The sequence below is a fragment of the Panthera pardus genome, unplaced genomic scaffold (assembly GCF_024362965.1).
Source record: "Panthera pardus isolate Hobbes unplaced genomic scaffold, ASM2436296v1 HiC_scaffold_5, whole genome shotgun sequence".
Classification (NCBI taxonomy): domain Eukaryota; kingdom Metazoa; phylum Chordata; class Mammalia; order Carnivora; family Felidae; genus Panthera; species Panthera pardus.
In genome coordinates, this window is record NW_026526980.1 from 5,095,552 (window position 1) to 5,117,831 (window position 22,280).

Below are 22,280 nucleotides of genomic sequence, written 5' to 3' on the forward strand. Positions count from 1 at the left end.
AATTCAATACGTCCAAGATGTGACTGTCAGGGACTCCTCCCACTGTGCTCCCCATCATAGGAAACAGTAGCCCCAGAGCTCTTGTCACACAGGACACAAGCACAGGAGGCACCCTGCTCCCCGACCCCCTCTCTCACACCCAGACCCCCACCCAGTCCTCTCACAGCCTCTACAAAGGATCCTGAATCTGAGTGTACTTTTTATAAAACAGGAGTCAGCACACTACGTGGCCCATGGGGCATATCTAGCCCACAACTTGCTACTGTAAATAAAGCTTTATTGGAATACAGTCGCGCCCGCTTGTATATATATGTTCTATGGTGTTTTGTGTGACAACCACAAGGCTGAGTGGTTGCTACAGAGGCTGCACAGCCAGCAAAGCTGAAGATATTTACTGTCTGGACTTTCAGAGAAATGGTTTGCTGACCCTGGTCCTAGCAAATGCCCTTTCCTCTCTGGCTCTGCCTCAGGGCCTTTGCACTGGCCATGCCTAGAACACTCATTCCCCAGATATCCACATGGCTCCTCCTTCTTCTCCTTTAAGTCTGTGCTCAAAAGTCATCTGGTCTTCGGGGCCGACCTTGCCCAAACTGCAGTATGTGTCCTGTCGTCCTCCCCTCCCCCGTTGCCACTTTCTGCCTCTCTGTAGCCCTTATCACTAAGTAATATACTCTGTAATTCACTCATTTAGGCTGGGGACTGCCTGTCTCCCCAGGTTGGCATTTACCTCTTCTGGGTGCGTGGCCACATTTCCAGGGCACAGAGTGGGCTCGACAAGTATTTGATGAGTCCCTCCCTCTGGGATTCATTTCCTCTCCCTTGTTTGACAGGCGGGGGGGGGGGGGGGCGGGAAGGGGAGGAGGGGAGGAGGGGGGGAGGCAGCCCCTGCCCCACCCCCCGTGACCCTGGGGTCCACTCCTCCCACGCCGCAGCGCCACCTACCTGCAGGGCCTCGCAGGAGCTCTGGGCCAGCACCTGCCACTGCAGCCTGGGGCCCAGGTGCAGCTCCCCACTGCCCTGCAGCTCACAGGCCCCCGCCCGCAGCCGCAGATCCAGCCGACGCCCAGACTCCCACCCAAGCTGGGTGGTCAGCAGGGCCTCTGGGGGGACAGCCCGCAGCGCAGGCAGCGTGTGACTCAGCTTCACTCGGAGCGTGGCCTCGGACCGGTGCAAGGCGGCCGCCAAGGTCAGGGAGGCAGTGTGGCCGGCCGACGCGAGGGACCCCGATACGTCTGCTTCCCCATCTGCAGCGCGCAGAGAGCCGCTGAGCTGTGTCCGGGCTGGGAGGCCCAGGCCCTGCCAGACCAGAGGGGGTCAGAGGGAGGTCCCATGTCAGGGGGGAGTCTGACCAACCCGTGCTTCCCGCGTCCCCCATTCCAGCAACAGCAAAATCACAACAGACAAGTATCCACTGGAGAAACTTAGTTCACAACTAGCCTGGTGCTACGTGCTCCCCAAGGACAGCCTCTTTTCATCTATTCCCAGCCCTGAGTTGGGTCGTCACTATCCCCAAATGACAGACGGGGAAACTGAGGCTCGGAGGCAGAGCACACGCCCGGGATCATACAGCTGGTACGTAACAGCACTGAGGTTTGCACGGGGTCTGTCTTTAGGCCGGTCTAATAGGATAGTCACTAGCCGCATGGGGCTGCTTCCATTCAAATTAATATGAAAAGGAGAAATTTAGTTTCTCGGTCATACTGGTGAGCACAGGTGAAGTGCTCAGGGCCTGCAGCGACTGGCTACTGTTCTGGAAACGAAGGACAGAACTCTTTCATCATCCCAGAGTTCAAGGGCTGGGCCTGCTGGTTCCCATGATGCTTCAGCCTCTCCGTCGTGGGCAACTCGATTAATAGAGACAGCATAGACAGACAGGGATGCTGAGAGGACTGGACCCCATCCCTACACCCAGGAAGCTCCATCGGGAGGTAAGAGACAAGGAGACAGGCAGAGGGGTCTGCCCCCCACAGACAAGGACGCCAGTCCTGACTCAGCATCTCCCTTTCCTGAGAGTCGGGCTCCCCTCCCCCAAATATCATAGGACCATTCTCACATCATCTCCTGGCCCAGAGAATGCCCAGCCGGTGGCCTCTAACAGGTTACGAAACCAAGATGTGCCTGTCCCCACTGTTAGCTAAGGGGAGCGCCCCCCCATTTCCTTCCTGCACTCAGAATTTCACTAAAAAAGACAAATTGATCAATTCCAAGTCGGTGGCCCTCCTGTCACACAGCGCTGAGTGAGTCCCCCCACCCTGTGCCTTGATCTCCCCATCTGTCGAGGGAGAAGGTGAGATTAAAGAGGAACCAAGGGTCAGAGATAGCATCTGGGAAATAGTGGCTGGGGTCTTGGGAGGCTCCCGGGGCATGAAGCCAGCCGGGCTCACGCCTCACGCCGACAGGGGGTCCGGAGGTCCCTCCAGTCACCTCGTGGGCCCCCCATACGCACCTCCAGCAGCGGGCAGCCCGGCTCGGCGGCCAGCGTCCACGTGCTCTCGTTCTCCGTGTGCTGCTCCAGCGAGCCCTGCAGCCGGCACGGCCCCAGCTGGAGGGCCAGGGAGCTGTGGGCAGGGGGCCGGGGCTGGGCGGCCAGGCTGATGGCGCTGCTGGGTGGCAGACCCAGGCGGCCCAGCAGGGGCAGGGAGTGGGCCAGGCGCCCGACGACCAAGGTCTGGGGCCCGCAGATGAGGGCCAGCAGCAGGTGGGCGTCTCCAGGGTCACTTCGAAGGCTTGAGGCCAGATTGACCTCACAAGGGCTCCAGCTCAGGCTGCCATCAGCGTGCAGGGCCTGTGGGAGGCCTGTTGCCTGGAAATATGGGGAAGTGGCTGGACTTAAGGGCAGCTTCAGAAGCCCAGACGGGGGAGCTGGCGATGGGCCTGGGTGGGAAAGGGCAGCATTGACCCTACGGCCTCAAGTCCACCAGCACCTCCCCCTGCCAGGTGACCGATACCCTGTGTACCCCATCGACGGACATGGGCTTGAGTTCCGGCTCCACCAATGGCTCCATCTTTCCGAACTTGGAACCTCGGTTTACCCATCTCTGAATGTAAATGAGTTAATACTTGTGAGTTGCTGGCCAGAGCCAGGCGCCCGGAAAGCCTGGCTATTGGAAATTCAGCATCAGCATCACTGATCGCTGGCTGGAGGGCAGAGGGCCTCAGTAACGTGTTCCATTGGGGCAGACAACATGCCCCACACGGGGGCACCGACCCAAGATGGGAACGAGAGGAGAGTAACTGGGCTCATTCTTCTCTGGGCCCCAGAGCCTGGGACTAGGGATACAAGCGGCCCTTCCTGGTGGGGGTGAGGATTTAAGGAGCACTCAGCACACAATGCTCAATCAACTTCGTCTGTTATTTCTTAATATTCTTATGATTACTCTCAGACCCTTAAACCTAGGGGTAGGATAAGTGAGCTCATGAGAAAAGAATCAACTCCAGCCCCAGAAAGAAAGGCAATCAGTAGGGCCCTTTGTGAAAGGGGAGACAACTCATTTTGGGCCCCATTTTTTGGCTCAAACCTTTGTAGTCCATGAAACCCCAAAGGCAGAGGACAATGGCAAAAAGACGGAAATTTCTTAGGCTGAGGGCAGAGCCGGGCAGACAGTAAGCAGCTAATAATTTATGGAGGGAGGTGGGAGCCCCGCCAGGGCCCCGCACTGACAGATGGAGAGGTGGCTTACCTCCAGCAAGGGGCAGCGATTCACCAGTGACAGGGTCCAGTTGGTGTGTGTGGTGTTGGCCTCGGGGCTGATGTCCCCACGGGCAGTCAGGGCGCACTGGCCCAGGGCCACCGCCAGCCCGGCCCCGATGGGTTCGTCTCCTGCCACGGACACTTGAATGTGGTTGTCGGGGGCAACCCCCAGAGCCTCAAGTGGAGGCCATGCGTGCTGGAGGCCGGTGTCCAGATGGATATGGCGGTGGCCGCAGGCTGTGTGGACGTGGGCCCGGGCGAAGGTGTCCCCAGAAGATATCTGAGCCGCCAGACTGGCCGTGCGGGTGTGGACCAGGAGGGAGCCGTTCAAAGACAACACAGCCAGATCCTACCCCCAAGAAAGGCAAGGAGAGGCCCAGCAGTTGTCCCTACAATACCCCACCAAGCGGTGGTTCACCCTCTGCCTGGCCTGGGGGATCAGGGAACCCCCATCCCCTGGGCCACCCCCATCCCTAGCTAACAGGCTCTACTCCTGCAAAGTGCTTCTAACAGCTGAAAATGGCCACCCATGGAGTCATCAAGTTTGGCCTCTAAGAGCATTTCAGGGTCCCTGATGTCCCCCTCCCCATGACACAGAGTAGGGAAGGCAGCCCATCTGTCCAGCCTGTTCAGACCCCTTCAGTCCTGACCCCTTATTCCCTTAGTTAACCCTCTCGCCACCCAGGCCGCTGTGTGACCTTGGCAAAGTGACCAGCTCCTGTGGGAATATGCCAGCACGCAGCCAGGCCGTGGTGGCGGGCCTCGGGAGCAGAAACACCTCTGTCCTCCTCCCCCAGACAGTCCTTGGGGCTACACACCCACCCCTCCCCTGCCAGCAGGCACAGAGCTCAGCCAGGCCAGGCTACCAGCTGCCCACTCGGGGGCCCACAGGGCAGCACTGACCAGGTCTGCAGGCAGCCCCCTGGTTGCATCCAGTTCACCCTGGGTCCAGGAACATAGGGCCCTGTGGCTCAGGACTCCCTGCCACAATGTGCCTGCGACGGAGAGGACCCACCGTCCACCCGTGCCCCAGCCCAGGAGAGCTTGGAGCCACCTAAGCTGGGCTGTGCCCCAGTCCAGCTGTGCATTGTGGGGGACATGGAGGGCTCAGAGGAGGGGACCATGTGGGTCAGCCTGGCAGTGGCCACAGGCCCCTGGGCCATGCTGTGGGCAGTCCTCAGTGCTCAGACAGTGCCAGCCGCCCGGATGCAGACCACCCTCTGCCACCACTACCCGGCAAACGACAGAGACCCAGGTACCTCCAGAGGCTGCTGGGCAAAGTCCCCCCAGCAGAGCCCTGACAGCTGGGCAGGCGAGGCATCTCCACTACAGTTGACCTGCAGAGACCAGCAGGGTCGGGAGGGGAGCACGCCGACGGCCGCTGCCCGGAAGATGGCAACGGGAGTCGTCTTTACCCAACGCGGGCCCCAGATGGAGCACAGAGATCCAGCCCAACCCCATCGCCCTTCATGGAAGCCTCTCTGGGAAAATAACCCCGATAGAGAGGTTTGTGCAGAAACCCGGCCCTACCCCACAGCATCATCATTAAACCAAAGGAACCAGAGCTCAGGTCCTCACACGGCCTCCGTGTGCCAGGTTCTACCTGGTTCCTCATCCGATCCTCAAGGAAACCACAAGAGGTGGGAATGGTCAGCAGTCCCACTGTGCAGATTAGGACGCTGAGGCACAGAGAGTAAGCAAGTTGCCCCAAGTCACACAAAGGGGAGGTGAGGAAACAGTGTGGCTTTAGCCACTCGCCCTGATCGCCGGCCCCACCTCCCGCACTCTGTAGATGGTTTAGCCACCCCTGTGCCGCCACAGACGAGGCTTCCTGCTTCTCATCCTTGAGAATAACGCAGAGGCCAGCTACGTTTGCTGCCCCTTCTTCAGTGTTCAAGGTCTTTCCTGGAGGGGCAGGTGCACGGCCAAAAGACTCGCTGGTGGCCAGGGTGTGGGCGGTTGGAACTTTACTAGAGGGGACCAGAGTGCCTCCAACGTGGCTCCCTCAATTGGGGTACTTCCAATTACGGTGGGGGCGCCTGGGGGTCGACAGGACCACAGGACAGGTGGAGGAGAGGACGGGTGGACAGGAGAGGAAGAGTTCAACACAGGGTGTGGCGGACGGAAGGGAGAATGCGGAGTTGCTGGGAGGGAAGATGGGGGGGGGCGAGAGGAGGGGCCAAGGTGGCAGGGGCGGGGCGGCGGGGCGGGATCCGGGTAGGGGCCCGGCAGGTGGCAGGAGTCCCGCGGGTGACCTAAGAAGTGGGCGAGGCGAGGCGGCTGGGATGCGCCCTCGGGCCGGTCGCTCACCTGGAGCCACGTGGGCACGGTGCCCAGGAGCGCCGAGAGGCCATGGTGCAGCTCGAGGACCAGGCCCCCGTGGCCAGGCTGTCGCCTCACCTCCAGGGCCACATGGAGCTGCTCGCCGTCCACACTCGCCGTCAGCCCAGCCGCCACAGGGTGTCCCGCGCTCTGGGCAGAAGCGAAGCCGTGTGTGTCCCTGGGACCCGCTACCCCCGGGGCCCCCGTGCCCAGCCCCCCACCCACCTGGAAGTGTCCGCGGCCATCCACGGAGAACGGGAGGCCCCAGCGCCTGAGGCCGGGCACCGTGTGGGCCAGGCTGGCACGGAGCAGGTGACCCGGGGCGCCGGGGGCCAGGCCGTCCAGGCCAAGCGCTGTGTCCAGCTGGGCCCGTGCACTCCGCACCATAAAGCTCGTGGAGAGGTTGGAAGCCACGTGGGTGTGTGACAGGACCATTTCCGCCTCCGAGGGGAGTCCTGGAGGCGGAAGGAACCACAGAGATGACTGAGCCCAGTCTACCCTCCACAGGAGCCCGAAGGGGGTAAGGGAGTGGGCTGCCGTCAGCCCAGCTTCTGTCTGCAGCGTCCCCAGGCCCTGGGGCAACCTCGGGCCTCTCAGGTCCCACTTCCCCCAACATACCAGGTGGAACCATATGAAAGTGTCAACATTCAACACTTTCTGATCCATACAAGTGGTGATTTCACCAGGGAACACCTCTGCCACACTCAGCAAGTGACAGGCCTGGTGTCCCCTTCACACTTCCAACCCTTCAGGGACAGGGACTGGCTCTCAGAAAGCAGGAGGAGAACAGAGGGGGTCTGATCTCTCATTCTCCCCTAGCTGCCACACTCTGAGCCCCTCTAGGCCTTACTCAAGTGTCCCCAAGAAGCTAGAGCTGGGGGTGTCCTATTTCCTAACTGTGGTACAGGAGCACATCCTTGAGGCCCCACTAGACCAGCTTTCAAGACGGAGAAGCTGGAGGGGAGGTGGTGGGATGGGCAGTCCTGGGGGAAGGGCCACCGGAATGGGAAGGACGTCAATACTCAGTAGCAACTGATGTCCCTGCACTGTGTGTTCTGGGTGAATAACACACAGCCCAAGGAAGACAGCAGCACTGGGAGAAGCTGGCAGGGGAAGGAAATACAGCTGGAAGGTGGATGTGGGGACTAGAGGCTCCATTCTGTCTCCTACCCCTTGGCTTCAGGACCTGGACGTCTCTGGGGAGGGAGGGAGGCATCTGGCCCTGCCCACCCCTCCTACCTGCTTCACTCAGGGTGCTGATGTTGTGACTCAGGCTGCCCGAGAGCCGGCCATGCCCAGGGCCCCAGGCGCAGACCCCACCCAGAGCCAGGCTGGCTGCATCGGCACGGAGGTTGGCCTGGCCCCCCAGGCTCCCCGTCTGGGCCTGCAGCCGCCCTCTCAGCCAGAGCTCTCTTGGCAAGGCGCGGGTGCCGTTCTGGGCGAGGATGCAGGTGACGCTGTGCATGCTGGTGCTGTTCCCTGCGTTCTCATGCTTGTCCCGCAGGAGGAAACCCAGCACAGCTGAGTCAGCAGTGACCCTGATGGTACCTGTAGAGGATGGCAGAGAAGTTGCACAGAGCAGGGGACTGGGCTGCTCTGGGCAGGAGGGAAGAGAATCCGGGGGTAGGACAAGTTCCTAGATCCATGATGTAATTCTAACTCTTGCCACAGGGGGAACATCTGGGAAACGGACCAAATTAGAACAGCTCCCTCCCAGGAGGCTCTGAGGACCAAGCAAGCTACGAGCTAATTCACAAACAAAAGGGCTTTGGCAAAAACAAAGAGAAACAAACAAACATACCTAATAAGGGACGTCAGTTAATACCAGTGCTCAATTCCTGTTCTACAGAACCACAGACCACAGTGAAAGAACAGCCCCATTCTAGACACAACAAAACTGAGATCCAGCAAGGCTTGAGGGATCCAACCTTGAATTCCAGGGATAGACAAACTGCTCGGAGATCTCTTCCATCCAGAAAAGACTCCACACCTTTGGGCCAGTCCGTGCCCATATATAACTGACACAAGAGGGGAATCTTGCTGTTATCAGAACCATTTACATCTACTGCCCCCGCCCAGTTTCATTGTCCAAATGCCCATAACACCTCCCCTCCCGTTATTCAAAGTTGGACTCACACGTTACCACCTCCAGGAAGGAGGCCCTTCTTCACCCCTGGGCTGGTTTAAACACCCCTGTTCTGTGCTTCCAGACAGAGAGCTCATGCAAATCTCAATCAGATTACAGAGTACACAACATTTTCCACACAGACAGAACTTTCTGACATAAACTGCCAATTATGCTCATAAATTCCTTATGTTGTAGGGTCCTATGTTACCATATCCTACAGGGTATTAACCAGTTAATCATGGATAACCAGAGTAAAACTTCACTAGATTATGATGAAGATATAATGAAATATTGTTGATGAGACAGGAATGGACCCCCACACAGAGTGGATTGATTTTCAACAAAGGTACAAAGCTAATTCAACAGAGAAAGGATGATCTTTTTATTTTTTTATTTATTCTTTATAGAGAAAGAGAGAAAGAGAGAGAGAGGGCACGCATGAGTGGAGGAGGGATAGAGGGAAAGAGAGAATACCAAGCAGGCTCCACGCCTGGCACAGAGCCTGATGTGGGGCTCGACCTCACGATCCCAGGATCATGACCTGAGGCAAAATCAAGCATTGGAAGTTCAATCGACTGAGCCACCCAGGCACCCCAGGATGGTCTTTTTAATAAATGTGAAATGACTGAAAATCCACAAGTAAAAAACTACCTCAACCCTTACCTGATCATATACACAAATTAATTCAAAATTAACCACAAACCCAAATTTAGACACTAAAACCATAAAGCTTCTAAGAACAAATAAAAATGATGTGGCCTCAGGTTTAGTAAATAAAGATTTTGTACACAACCACAAAAGCATTATCCATAAAAGAAAAAAAAATAATCAACTGGAATTGATCAAAATTCAAAACTTGTGCTCTTTATTTTTTATTAAAAATTTTTTTTTAACATTTATTTATTTTTGAGACAGAGAGAGACAGAGCATGAACGGGGGAGGGTCAGAGAGAGGGAGACACAGAATCTGAAACAGGCTCCAGGCTCTGAGCTGTCAGCACAGAGCCTGACGCGGGGCTCGAACTCACAGACCACGAGATCATGACCTGAGCCGAAGTCGGCCGCCCAACCGACTGAGCCACCCAGGCGCCCCAAAACTTGTGCTCTTTAAAAGACAAGAATTAATGAATCAAAGAATGAAAAAGCAAGCCACAGACTGGGAGAAGTTATTTTCAAAACACACATCTTACACAGGACTTGTGTAAATAACTCCAAATTCAATTTGGGAATTCAAGAAAACAACTCAATTTCAAAAAAATTTAAGAGACAGAGTTTAGGTGGGGAAGGGGCAGAGAGAGAGAGAGGGAGATACAGAATTCAAAGCAGGCTCCAGGCTCTGAGCTGTCAGCACAGTGGGGCTTGAACCCACCAGTTGTGAGATCATGACCTGAGCCAAAGTCAGACACTTAAGTGACTTAGCCACCCAGGCGCCCCAACAACTCAGTGTTTGAAATGGACCAAAGGTTTAAATAGACACTTCGCTCACAAAAATTCCTAAGTAGTGTATAAACCTATGACAAGATGTTCAACAAAATCAGTACTTAGGAAAATGCAAATTAATTTATTTATTTATTTATTTATTTATTTATTTATTTATTTTTCAATTTGAGGGAGAAAGAGAAAGAACGTGTGCGGGCATGAGCAGGGGAGAGGGGTGGAAAAAGAGAGTAAGAGAGTCCCAAGCAGGCTCCACGCTCAGTGCAGAGCCCAACATGGGGCTCAATCCCACGACCCTGGGATTATGACCTGAGCTGGGATCAAGAGTCAGACGCTCAACCAACTGAGCTACCCAGATTCCCCCAGAAAACGCCAATTTAAACCACAATGAGATTCCATCACCAATCAACACTGAAAACCCCCAAACCAAAAATGTGCGACACCAACTGCAAAAGCAAGGACACAGAGCAGCTAGGACCGTCACAGCGCTGGCGGGAACGTGAAATGGTACACCCACGCTGGAAGCGGTCCGGCATTTTCCTCCAGAGTTCGACACGTACTTGCCTTACAATCCAGCAAGCCCGCTCAAGACAAATGAAACCATATGGTCCCTCAAAAACCTGTAGGCCAATGATTATAGTGGCTTTATTCATAATTGGAAAATCCAAAAAAAAAAAACTGGACAATACTGAAACCAACCCAAATGCCCTTCGACCGTGAACAGATAATCTGCTGGATATCAGCACCATGGAATACTACTCAGCAAAGAAAAGGAATAAAGTGCTGATTCGTGCAACAACTTGGATGAATCTCGACCACACCATGTTGGGCGGAAGACGCCATACTCAACAGTTCACATACTGTTTCAATTCATGTCACATTATACAAAAGCCAAGGCTATAAGGGACAGACCGCAGCTCAGGGGTTGCCGGGGTGGGGGTGGGGGGATGGTTAGGGAAGAGGCTGACCACAGTGGACCTTTGAGGGAAGATGTTAACTGTCCTGTACCCAGACTGTGTTGGGAGGTCCATAACTTTGTGAGTTTATCAAAATGTAAAAGGTTTTCCCCTATATGTAAATTATACTCCAAGACATTATCCATCAATAGTTGCCTTCAAAAATGAAGTAACACGTGTTACATATTAAGAGATGGAGAGATCATCGGTGTAACTCAAAGTAAACTCGACACGAGTAGTTCTCTGGGACGTGTTTTATTTGATTGTGCTTAAAATTTTTTTTTTTTAATTTTTTTTTTTTTAACATTTATTTTTGAGACAGAGAGAGACAGAGCATGAATGGGGGAGGGGCAGAGAAAGAGGGAGACACAGAATCGGAAGCAGGCTCCAGGCCCTGGGCCATCAGCCCAGAGCCTGACGTGGGGCTCGAACTCATGGACCGCAAGATCCGTGACCTGAGCTGAAGTCGGACGCTCAACCGACTGAGCCACCCAGGCGCCCCTAACATTTTTTTTTTAATTTTATGTTTATTTTTGAGACAGACAGAGACAGAGATAGACTGCAAGCAGGGGAGGGGCGCAGAGACAGGGAGACACAGATCCAAAGCAGGCTCCAGGCTCTGAGCTGTCAGCACAGAGCACACGCAGGGATCAAACTCATCAACCGCGAGATCATGACCTGAGCCGAAGTCAGCCGCTTAACCAACTGAGCCACCCAGGCGACCCATGTGTTTAAAAATTGTTTCGACCTATGTCATTTTATTATGAAATTTGGTTTGGGCCCATTTAGCCAATTTGGGATTAGGGGGGTCGGTGCTAATGTTACTACCAGACTAGAGAATGGCACCCATGTCTTAGGGGTCAGGGCAGAATCTTCAGGTTCTGAAACACTGGGCCCTGGACAGATGTCCAGCTAGGGCGCTGTGGTCAAGGATGCTTGGGCAAAGGGTCCCTTTTTGTGTCATTCTGGCTTTGGGAACCTTGTTAATGTTTCACACGATCAAAAACCAAACACATAAAATCAATAAGGATAGGGGAAACCTAAAAATGGAATACAAACAGGAACCAGCGAACCCCACTGCATTTCAAATGATTAACAGAATCACACGAGGGTGGCAGGGGGATTATTAACCCTAACTAACATGTGAACACCGTGGTTGGATTTAGGCCTCCAATAACTACTTGGATGAACTCCAACCACATTATGTTCAGGCCAAAGACCAAAAAAAAAAAAAAATTCTCATCAAATACTGAATTCTAGTTAATAGGGTTTCCTTTCACAGAGGTACAGGTTAGTGACTCTGAAACTACTTTCTGTGTATTGTAGGGCTGAGCAAATGAGTAATCCACTGTGGGTGGTTAGAGCCAGGTTTCTTTCTGTTGGAGAAAGGATGAGAAGGGTGAAAAGGGAAAACATGAGAATGAGCCTTTTGATGATAAATTGAAATTGAGGACATCAATGTGAATGAATGGTTTTAAACTTACCTATCTGTAGAAAGATACAGAAATGTGTGTGTGTGTGTGTGTGTGCGCGCGCGCACACGTCTATTTTCCAGGTACGTCCATTGAGAAAGTCTAGGACTGATAGTTCAGTAGGAATAAACACACCTAGCACCCAGCTCTTAGTTTCTACATATTATTTTGCATTAAAAGGAACCACGGATTCTTGGAGAAATGGCTTATTTCACGTGAGGGAAAATGTAAAATGAGACAAACATCTTTTGGGTCATAAAGGAAGGGAGTGCTCAAAGAATATGGAAACACATCAAAAAGACACACCATGGGGCACATGGGTGGCTCAGTTAACCGTCTAACTTCGGCTCAGGTCACGATCTCACGGTCCATGAGTTCAAGTTCTGTGTCAGGCTCTGTGCTGACAACTAAGCCTGGAGCCCGCTTCAGATTCTGTGTTTCCCTCTCTCTCTGCCCTTCCCCCACTCATGTTCTCTCTCTCTCTCTCTCTCTCTCTCTCAAAAATATACATTAAAAAAAAGAAAAAAAGATATATGATGGGGCTCCGGGGTAGCACAGCTGGTTAAGAGTCCAATTTTTAAATTTGTTTTAATGTTTATTTATTTTTGAAACAGAGAGAGACAGAGAGAGAAAGTGCAAGTGGGGGAGGGGCAGAGAGAAAGAAGGAAACACAGAATCCGAAGCAGGCTCTAGGCTCTGAATTGTCAGTACACAGCCTGACGTGGGGCTCAAACCCATGAACTGGGAGACCATGACCTGAGCTGAAATCGGGTGCTCAACCGACTGAGCCACCCAGGCGCCCCAAGAGTTGACTCTTAATTTCAGCTCAGGTCATGATCTCCCAGCTCCTAAGATCAAACTGTGTATTGGGCTGTATGCTGACAGTGTGGAGCCTGCTTGAGATTCTGTCTCTCCCTCTCTCTACCCCTCCCCTACTTGTGCCAATGCTCGCTCTCTCTCTCTCTCTCTCTCTCCCTCTCAAAATAAATAAATAAAATAAACATTTAAATAAAAGACAAATGAGTAGTATCATTTCTATTAACGGTGGGGAGCTTAACCGGACCAGCACTCCCAAGGTAACAATTGCAAACTCTGGGCAAAATGAAAAAACAGCAGTTATCTGAAAGTGACAGGAGAGTAGCCACAAATAGGCAGACCGTGGGTGGGACTTAGCACTGGAGGAAATCACCAGCACTAAACGGGCTGTATGTTTTCACTCTAACACCATGAAGGTGGACAACATTTGAACAGCAATCTGCACTCTAAGTGATTAGGGAATCTGAGAACAGAGGTCCAACCGGCAACAACAAATGGCAAGTAAAGTGGGAAATTCTGGAGGAAGCCACCCAGGGGAAACCCTAAATTCTACCTGCAAACTTCCTATCTTTGCTGATCCCCTGAACTTCACAACAGCGGAAAAGACCCCAAGCAGCCCAGCAAAAATAAGAGAAATGAACTGATTTCAGCTGCATCCCACCAGAGGGGAGACAGTTTGGGTTCTGAATCTACCCAACTTAACTGTCAGCTAAAATAAGAAAAAAACAGGGGTGCCTGGGTGGTGGCTCAGTCAGTTGAGGGTCCAACTTCGGCTCAGGGCATGATCTCGTGGTTCATGACTTCAAGCCCCACATGAGTTCTCAGCTATTGGCACAGAACCTGGAGCCTGCTTCAGACTCACTGTCTCCCTCTCTCTCTGTGCCTACCCCACTCACTCTTTGTCTCTCTCTCAAAAATAAATAAACATTAAAAAAATAAAACAAAACAAAACAAAACAAAATAAAATAAAATATAGTAAGAAAAAAAAACAAAGCCCACAAACAAAAACACTCTTCAGAGAAATAAAAAAGAATTCATGTCTCTATATCATTGAAAATGTCCAGAATACAGTCTCAAGTTGCTACACATACAAAGAAGCAGGACAAGGATTTTAGCAGACAAGGTTTTTAGAACAGGTCTTATAACGATGCTCAAGAATATAAAGAAAATTTTAAAAAGAATATAAGGAAAATATTCTTGTATTAAATGAACTGATAGGAAATCTCAGCTGTAAAATGGAAATTTTCTTTTTTAAATCCTGATGGTGACTCTAGAACAAAAAATGCAAAATATGAGATTAAAAAATGTATTGGAGCATCTTACAATTTTTGTCATGTGGCGTTTGGAGAAGACAGAAGAAAAAGTCATTGAGCTGGAAGACAGATCAATAGACATCTGAAGAAAAAAAAAAGGAAAAATGACTAAAAAAAAAAAAATCAGGAGAGCTTCAGAGACCTAGAAACAGTATCAAAAGTTCTATAATTTATCAATTGGAAATCCCAAGCAGGAGAGGAAAGAGAAAATGGGACAGGAAAACTCTCTGAAGAAATAATTTTCCAAATGTGAAGATTTCCTAGATGTGTTCAGAGATATGCATACAGGGGTGCTCAGCGGCCCTGGGTGGCTCAGTTGGCTGACCATCCAACTCTTGATCTCAGCTAAGGTCATTATCCCAGGGTCATTGAATCGAGCCCTGCGTCAGGTTCCACGCTTGAGTGTGGAGCCTGCTTAAGATTCTCCCTCTCTGCCCCTCTGCCCCTCTCCCCTGCTCCCTTTCTCTCTCTCTAAAATAATAAAAACTAAGACATGCATCTACAAAATATCCTTCAAGAAAAAAGGAAGAACAACATTTTCAGACAAATCAAAATCAAGAGGGTTCATGGCTACTTAGCTTGCCTTCCAAGAAATGCTAAAGGTGGTTCTTTAAACAATTTTTTAAAGTTTATTTATTTTAAGACAGAGAAACAGAGCACGAGCGGGGAGGGGCAGAGAAAGAGGGATAGAAAATCTCAAGCAGGCTCCACAGTGTCGATGAAGAGCTGATGTGGGGCTCGAACCTACAAACCGCAAGATCGTGACCTGAGCTGAAATCAAGAGTCAGACGCTTGGCGGACTGAGCCACCTGGGTGCTCCCAAAGGTGGTTCTTTAAAATGACAGGAAATGATACCAGGAAAAGGTTTTGATCTTTAGGAAGGAAGGAAGAATGCTAAAAATGATGAACACGTGTGCAAATACAAAAGCCATTTTATTTCTTTTAACGCCTTTCAAGTCAACACGACTGAAGCAAAAATTATAATACTGTGTTGTCGGTTTATAGCGTATGTAGATGTAACAGACAGGGCAACTATGGCAGAAAGGGTGGGGGGATCAAAGTCTCGGTTCTTAAAACTGATGTGACCTGCTCCAAAACAAATGCTAAGCAGAATGTTAAATAATATTAAGAAACAGAAGTTTAAAGGGCAGTAGATAAATTAAAGCTGAGTTCTATTTTTTTTTTAATTTTTCCAAAAGAAGGCAAGAAAAGAACAGAGGAACAATAAATATAAGAAAAAAGGAAACAAGTAGCAAAAGGGTAGACATAAATTCAACTATAGCTATAATCACATTAAACATCAACTGACTAACTAGTATAATTAAAAGGCAGAGATTGTCAAACTAGACATAAAAGCAAAATCCAGGGGTGCCTGGGTGGCTCAGGTGATTAAGCATCCAAATGATTTCAGTTCAGGTCATGATCTCAGGGTCATGAGACTGAGCCCTATGTGAGGCTCTGCACTGTGTTTAAGATTCTCTCCCTCTGCCCCTCCTGTTTGTGCTCTCTCTCGCTCTCAAAAAAAAAAAAAAAAAAAAAAAAAGCAAAATCCAACTATATGTGGCCTACAAGAAATTTACCTCAAATATAAGAAAACAGATATGTTTAAAGTAAAAAGGTGACAAAATACATACAACGAAAATGCTAATAAAAAAGAGTGGCTACCTTAGTGGCAGACAAAACAGACTTCCAAAAAAAGAGTCAGATGAGAGAGAGACAGCATATGTCACAATAAATGGGTTGATTCGTCAAGAAAGAATAATCATCATAAATGCTCATGCACCTAATACCAGCATGTCAACATGCATGAAGAAAAATGGGCAGAATCGAAGAAAGAAACAGAGAAATCCATCATCACAGCTGTAGAGTTTAACACCCTCCTCTCATTAATGATACAGTAACAGGACAAAAAGAAAATCAGTGAGCGGCACCTGGGTGGCTCAGTCGGTTAAGCGTACTACTTTGGCTGAGGTCACGATCTCATGGTTTGTGAGTTCAAGCCCGGCAATGGGCTCTGTGCTGACAGCTCTGAGCCTGGAGCCTGCTTCAGATTCTGTGTCTCCCTCTTTCTCTGCCCCTCCCTGCTCGTGCTCTGTCTCTCAAAAATAAATAAACCTTTAAAAATAATTTTAAAGAAAATCGGTGAGGCTATAGATCAGGCGAACACAACCAAGCATTTGACCTAACTGACCTTTGTAGAACATTACATCCGACAACAGCAGGATACAAATTCCTGTTCAGTGCATAAGGTATGTTACAAGACAGATTATATATTAGCTTGTAAAACAAGTCACAACAAATTTTAAAAGACTGACCCTTGGACCACAATGAAAAGAAATATTAAAAAGCTACCTAGAAAAGTTTCAAATATTTGGAAATTAAGCAACATACTTCTAAATAGTCCACGGGTCAAAAGAAGAAATCATAACAGAAATGTGAAAATATTTCAAAATGATTAATAATGAAAACACACAACACCAAAATTTGTGGCAAGCAGCTCACAGAATCCTGAGAGGCAAATATATAGTTTTATATACTTCCATTAGAAAAGTAAAGAATCTAAAAATCAATGGCTTGAAAGTCCACCTTAATAAAATAGAGTAAATCCAAATTGAGGGTAAGAAAAGAAAGGGCAAGACAATGGAATCAATGAAATCGGAAGGAGACAACCAGAGAGAAAACAAAACCAAATATTGCTTGAGGAGATAAAAATTGACGTAATCCTAGCTAGACTGATAAAAGAGAGGAAAACAAGTAACGACTAGCAGGAATGAAAGAAGGAACATACTATATATAGATGCTACGTATATTAAAAGGATAATAATAGATACAATGAATAACTTTATACCAATAAACTTGACAACTTAGTTGAGACGGACAAATCCCCTGACAAGGGTAACTTTCAAACTGACACAAGATGAAATAGAAAATCTCAATAGCTTTACATCTATCCATTTTCCAAAAAACTTTTCCACAAAGAAAATTCCAGATCATGGGTAGAGTCCATCAGACACTTAGAGGAGCATGAATACCAATCTTATACAAACTCTTCTGGATAATAAAAGGAGGAAATGCTCCCATGACCTGTTTTATGAGCTCAGCACACAAAGGAAAACAACAGTTCTCTTAACAGTGGAGAAACGTGGCAGACACTGTGTTCATCAAATGACCAAAGCTAACGCCACCAATATTGGGACATAGTGCAGCGTCTGGGTGGCTTAACAAGGTTAAGCGTCCTGCTTTTGATTTCGGCTCAGGTCGTAATCTCGCAGTTCATGAGTTTCAGTTCCACATTGGGCTCTGTGCTGACATTATGGAGCCTGCTTAGGATTCTCTCTCTCTCCTGCTCTCTTTGCCCTGCTCACTCTCGCGCTCTCCCTCTCTCCCCCTCCCTCCCTCTCTAAATAAATAAATAAATAAATAAATAAATAAATAAATAACTTTTAAAAATTCTGGGACATACTGATATTAGGTACTTCCAGATATGATGGCACATCACTACTGTAACTTGCTTGAAAGTAGTCACGAGGAAGCATCAGATAAGCCCCAAAATGACTTCCCTATATCCTTCAAAAATGTAAATACCATGAAAGGGAAAGGAATACTCTATGTTTTCTGATTTTGATAGTTGCATTGTAGGATGTAGGAGAATATCTTCACGTGTAAGGAAAAAAACACTGCACTATTTAGGAGTAAAGAATTATCATGTCTGCAACTTTGTCAAACACAGCTCAGGAATCAAGTGTATTTTTATACACAAATAAAAATGTCACAGACACACTTATATATGTGTGTATAGAGAGAGAGACAAAGAGGTAAAGAAGAATGATAAAGTAATTGTGGTAAAATGTCAGTAATTGGTGAAGCTGGGTAAAGGGTGTAGGGCATTATTTGTGCTATTCTTGCCACTTTTCTGCAAGTCCGAAATTTTGTCAAAATTAAAAGTATTAGAAAAAAAATATGCTTGGGGAACACTGCTCCCAACCCTTCCTCCTGGATTTTTCTAATGTCCATTAGTACATAAAAGGCTGTGACAAGTCCTGCATAAGGAAACCTACTTGGTGTTTCGTTACAAGATTCACCTTGTTGACGAGGTGTTAATTTCTGACAAAGGGGTGTTGTCAGTATGTGAGATGCTGAAACAGAGTATACGTGGGCTTCAAAACCTGTAGGATTTAATCTACCCTGTATGTAGTTCCACAGAAAGGGCTTTTCTCCAAGACCCCCACTGCCCCTGCCCCATGGCGTTCCCCAGGCTCACCCTCTCTGAATGTCTCCTTCTGCTTCAACACGCCCTTGAGGGTCAGGAGGTGGGGTACAGCCGGCCAGCCAGCCACCGTGTGGTGCGCTTGGCTCTGCAGGGTCAGGACCTGGCCTCCCCTCTGCTCCGCCGAAGCCTTGAGAACAAGCTGTGCTGTGCTCTGGTCCACCAGCACCTTGTACAACAGCCAAACCCTAGAAAGGAACGTGATGGGAATAAAGGCAGTCCCTACACTGCGGGCAGACCGTGGAAGGTGGGTCCCTGCACCCCACCGTCCAGACCCCCCACAGGACTGCTTCTATCGGGCTCTCAGCCCATGGAGACACAGTCTAACAGCAGCTAAGATCATAGGCTTTGCGGTCAGCCAAACCTGGATCTGAATCTCACTGCTGCTCACTAACTGTGGCCTTGGACAACGACAGAACCTCTCTGAGCCTCAGTTTCTTCTATTGCCAAGTGGAGGATAAAAAAGAACCACTGACACTGAGTGGATATTACTGATATTTTATCTATGCATCATATGATACTGAACGATGAGAAAATAAACAGCTTCAAGAAGCCTGGTGTTAAACTTCCTAGAGCGCTGGCGCAGGGGACGTGATCCCTACTGTCCACATAGGATGCTCCATTGTAAGACACCATGGGAGGCACCTCTCTTGGGGATCAACGGTGCAAACCACACAGTTTTGAATGTGTGTGTTTCCCTACAGCCTTTGCAAGTAATGCCACCGGTTGGTTTCTCTTTTTGCATTGGCTACTAGGATGCTTAAAGCCAAATCTTAAGCTGGACTCCAGCCAACGTAGAAGATCTCGTGGCCTGCATTTTGTTTCCTAAAGCCACTTTGAGCACCTTCCTATTTTCCCCAGTTTTCTTTTCCCTTCATGCTAATTTCCTCATGTGTTTTGAAAAATCTAGGACAAAAATTGGGAAACTATGGGCCTGTGGGCCAAAACCAGCCCACCATCTGTTTTGTAAATAAAGTTTTATCGGAACACAGCCGCACCCATTCATCCCCATATCAGCTAAGATACCTCTGGGCTACAAGAGCAGGGTGGTTCCCACCAGGACCATATAGTCCATAGATCCAAAAATATTTACCACCTAGCCCTTTGCTGAAAGTTTGTCAATTCCGGACCTAGAACAACATACATTTTTATAATCTGCCTCAAACCCTCTTTCGACTGGAGATAAGGAAGGACGTTTGGACAGGTGGATGAATGGATGGATGGATGGATGGATGGATGGATGGATGGACAGCTACAGAGGGTAATTCTGGGGACAAAATCATCCAGGACTATACCTGAAACCTTGGGTCTCCTCAAATTCACAAAAGCTGCCAACGCTGGGGCCGCAGGGGAAACAGGGCACTAATACTTAACGGAGACCCAATCTGTGCCAGAAGGTATCACACTGAGAAGAGCAATGCTAATGGCAGCTGGGGAGTGAATATTCTCGCGGGCCAGTGTTGGTGTGGCGTTCACGTGCGCTGCCTCATTAACCTGAGGACGGCCCTAAGAAGCAGGCTGAGAAAGGGCACAGTGGCTGGCCCGCAACCCAGAGGCTGCGCTGGGATTTGAACCCGGGCAGCTGGCTCCAGAGCCCAGGATCCTAACGGCTGGATCGCGGCGGATAAACGGGCATGCGCAGTGAAGGTCATGAGCTCGCGGTTGGTGAGTTCAAGCCCCATACCGGGCTCCGCGCTGACAGTGGGAGCCTGCTTGGGATTCTCTCTCTCTTTCCTCTCTCTGCCCCTCCCCCACTCGTGCTTTCTGTCTCTCTCAAAACGAATAAACTAAAAAAAAAAAAAAAAAAAAAAAAAATGGCCTAAGTAGGGAGGATTTAGGCCTGGTCCCCGAGGGACGCAAGGGGGCGCCTCTGAGCCATGATTTCCCATCTCTCCGGGACACCAGCCCTTTGCCCTCTGAGGTCCCTCCTCGCTCACAGGGCCCCTGGGGACCCTCACCTGGCTGGGGCCACCTTGCTGGACAGCTGCAGCTGAACAGCCCTGGGGGCGCGGAGGACTGCCTGGCGGAGGACGACACTGGCGCCCCAGGCCCTGCTGCTTCTCCGGGTGTCCTGGCTGGTGTCGGCCTCCAGCAGAAGCAGCTCACGGTCAGAGGCGTGCACAGACAGGGAGCCGCCGACGCTGCGGTCTTTGTATCGCCGGGCAGTCGCCTGCACCTGAAGGGAGGCAGGAGAGGACTCCGAAGTGGAGGGAGTTCAGGAAGGGTCTGTGGGAGCCAGCTATGTGGGAAGGCCCTTCCTCCTGGAAGCGTTCCTGAGCCACTCCAGCTGTGAGAACCACCAAGCAGGCACACAGGAAAAGAGAGGAGGCAGAGGGAAGAAGGGTGGATGGCCTTCCCCGACCCCAGAAGACCTCCAGAAGCTCCAGGGCTCAAGGTGGGGAGTGTGCAGTGTAGGAGGAGGAGCCATACTGGGGGTGGGGGGCGGGCAGGCAGAGGCAAAGGCTTGACCAGGCTCCCAGGGGTGGGGGTGGGAGCAGGGAGTTCCATCTTGTGCCAACTCTGCAGGAGCTGAAGCCCCTTTCCTAATCCAGGCCTCAGTTTCCCCATTGGTCCAGCCTGGGAGGTGCAGCGCAGTGATGTGGGAAGCTTGTAAAACTATGCCTGGTCCCTCCATGGACGAAATGATCAAGTGGTCCATCCATGCAATGGAATATTAGTGATAAGAAGCTCCAGAAAGACGTGGAGGGACCTTAAATGCAGCTCACAAAGTGCAAGAAGCCAGTCTGAAAAGGCTATACACCGGAAGATTTCAACCGTATGACATTCTGGAAAAAGGTAGAACCAGGCGTCAAGGGCTCAGAGGTAGCTAGGGGGTAAAGGGGAAGAAGGGATCCACAGATGGAACACGGGGCATTTCTAGGGCAGGGAAACCACTCCGTGTGATACAGTAAAGAAGAGTATATGACATTCTTTGCTTGGCAAAACCCCTACAACCATACATCCCCCAGAGGGAACCCGGATGTAAACTACAGACTTTGGTTAATAATAATATATTAATACTGGCTCGCCAGTTAGAATGTATTACACTCACGCAAGATACTCCTAAGAGGGAAAACTATGAGGAAAAGGGAACTCTCCGTACTTTCCATGCATCTATTCTGCAAACCTACAAACCACTCTGGAAAATGAAGTTTATTAATTCTTTTCCAAGTATGCCCGGGACCCCCTGACCAATCAACTCAGCGCCTCCAGGGCTGGGGTCCAGGAATGTTCTAAAACCTCCATAGGTGATTCCAACATGGCTTGGGCTGAGAACTTTTAAGTCACATCCATGTTTTCTCTGACTGGGCCTCTGCGGGCCCGAGGACTCCCATAAAGCATGCGCCCTCAAGAGGAGCAATATCGCCCCCAAAATGCAAAACCTGATTTGTGGAGGGGTGGATTAAAAAAAAAAAAACTTATGTGTAAATCATAGATGTGCATACAGCACGCAAACAAACACAGGACGTCTGTGTTATTAAAATTTCAATTAGGGGGTGTGTGGTAGGGGCCGCTGGCTGGTTTGTACACGCGCACCCTGAATGCCGTTTATCGCTCCCTTGAGAATGTATGGATCCCGTGCTCCGTCTGAGTTCCCATCAAGCAGGATATGTAGGAAAAACATGTTCAGCGTTCAAGGTCAGGGACTCCAGAGATGGCCAAGGGGGAGCATCTCCTTTGTAACAAAGAATGTCTGTATGGCAGACCGTGATCTCCTTGGAGCTGGCCATGCAAGGAGGGAAAAGGCAACAGATAGCTGGCTGGGCTAGATGCCGCGGGTAGATCCCAGCAGCGGATGTTTTGTCCAGTGTGCTGTTCCTGGACTCCCTGTACGTAAGTTTCCCCCAATAATCCTGTTTTCTTTGCCGTATCCGGGTC

The 22,280-nt window shown here is 50.0% G+C and overlaps 1 protein-coding gene across 1 annotated transcript in view; it reads right to left on the minus strand.

Moving 5' to 3' along the window:
- LOC109278326 (uncharacterized) overlaps positions 1–22,280 on the minus strand; it is a 131,096-nt gene that overhangs the window by 39,079 nt on the left and 69,737 nt on the right. Inside the window, 9 exon segments of the mRNA XM_053894285.1 lie at positions 943–1,296; positions 2,447–2,803; positions 3,681–4,040; positions 4,951–5,028; positions 6,002–6,163; positions 6,239–6,468; positions 7,253–7,561; positions 18,396–18,589; positions 20,360–20,577. Coding sequence (XP_053750260.1) covers positions 943–1,296; positions 2,447–2,803; positions 3,681–4,040; positions 4,951–5,028; positions 6,002–6,163; positions 6,239–6,468; positions 7,253–7,561; positions 18,396–18,589; positions 20,360–20,577 — 2,262 coding nt within the window.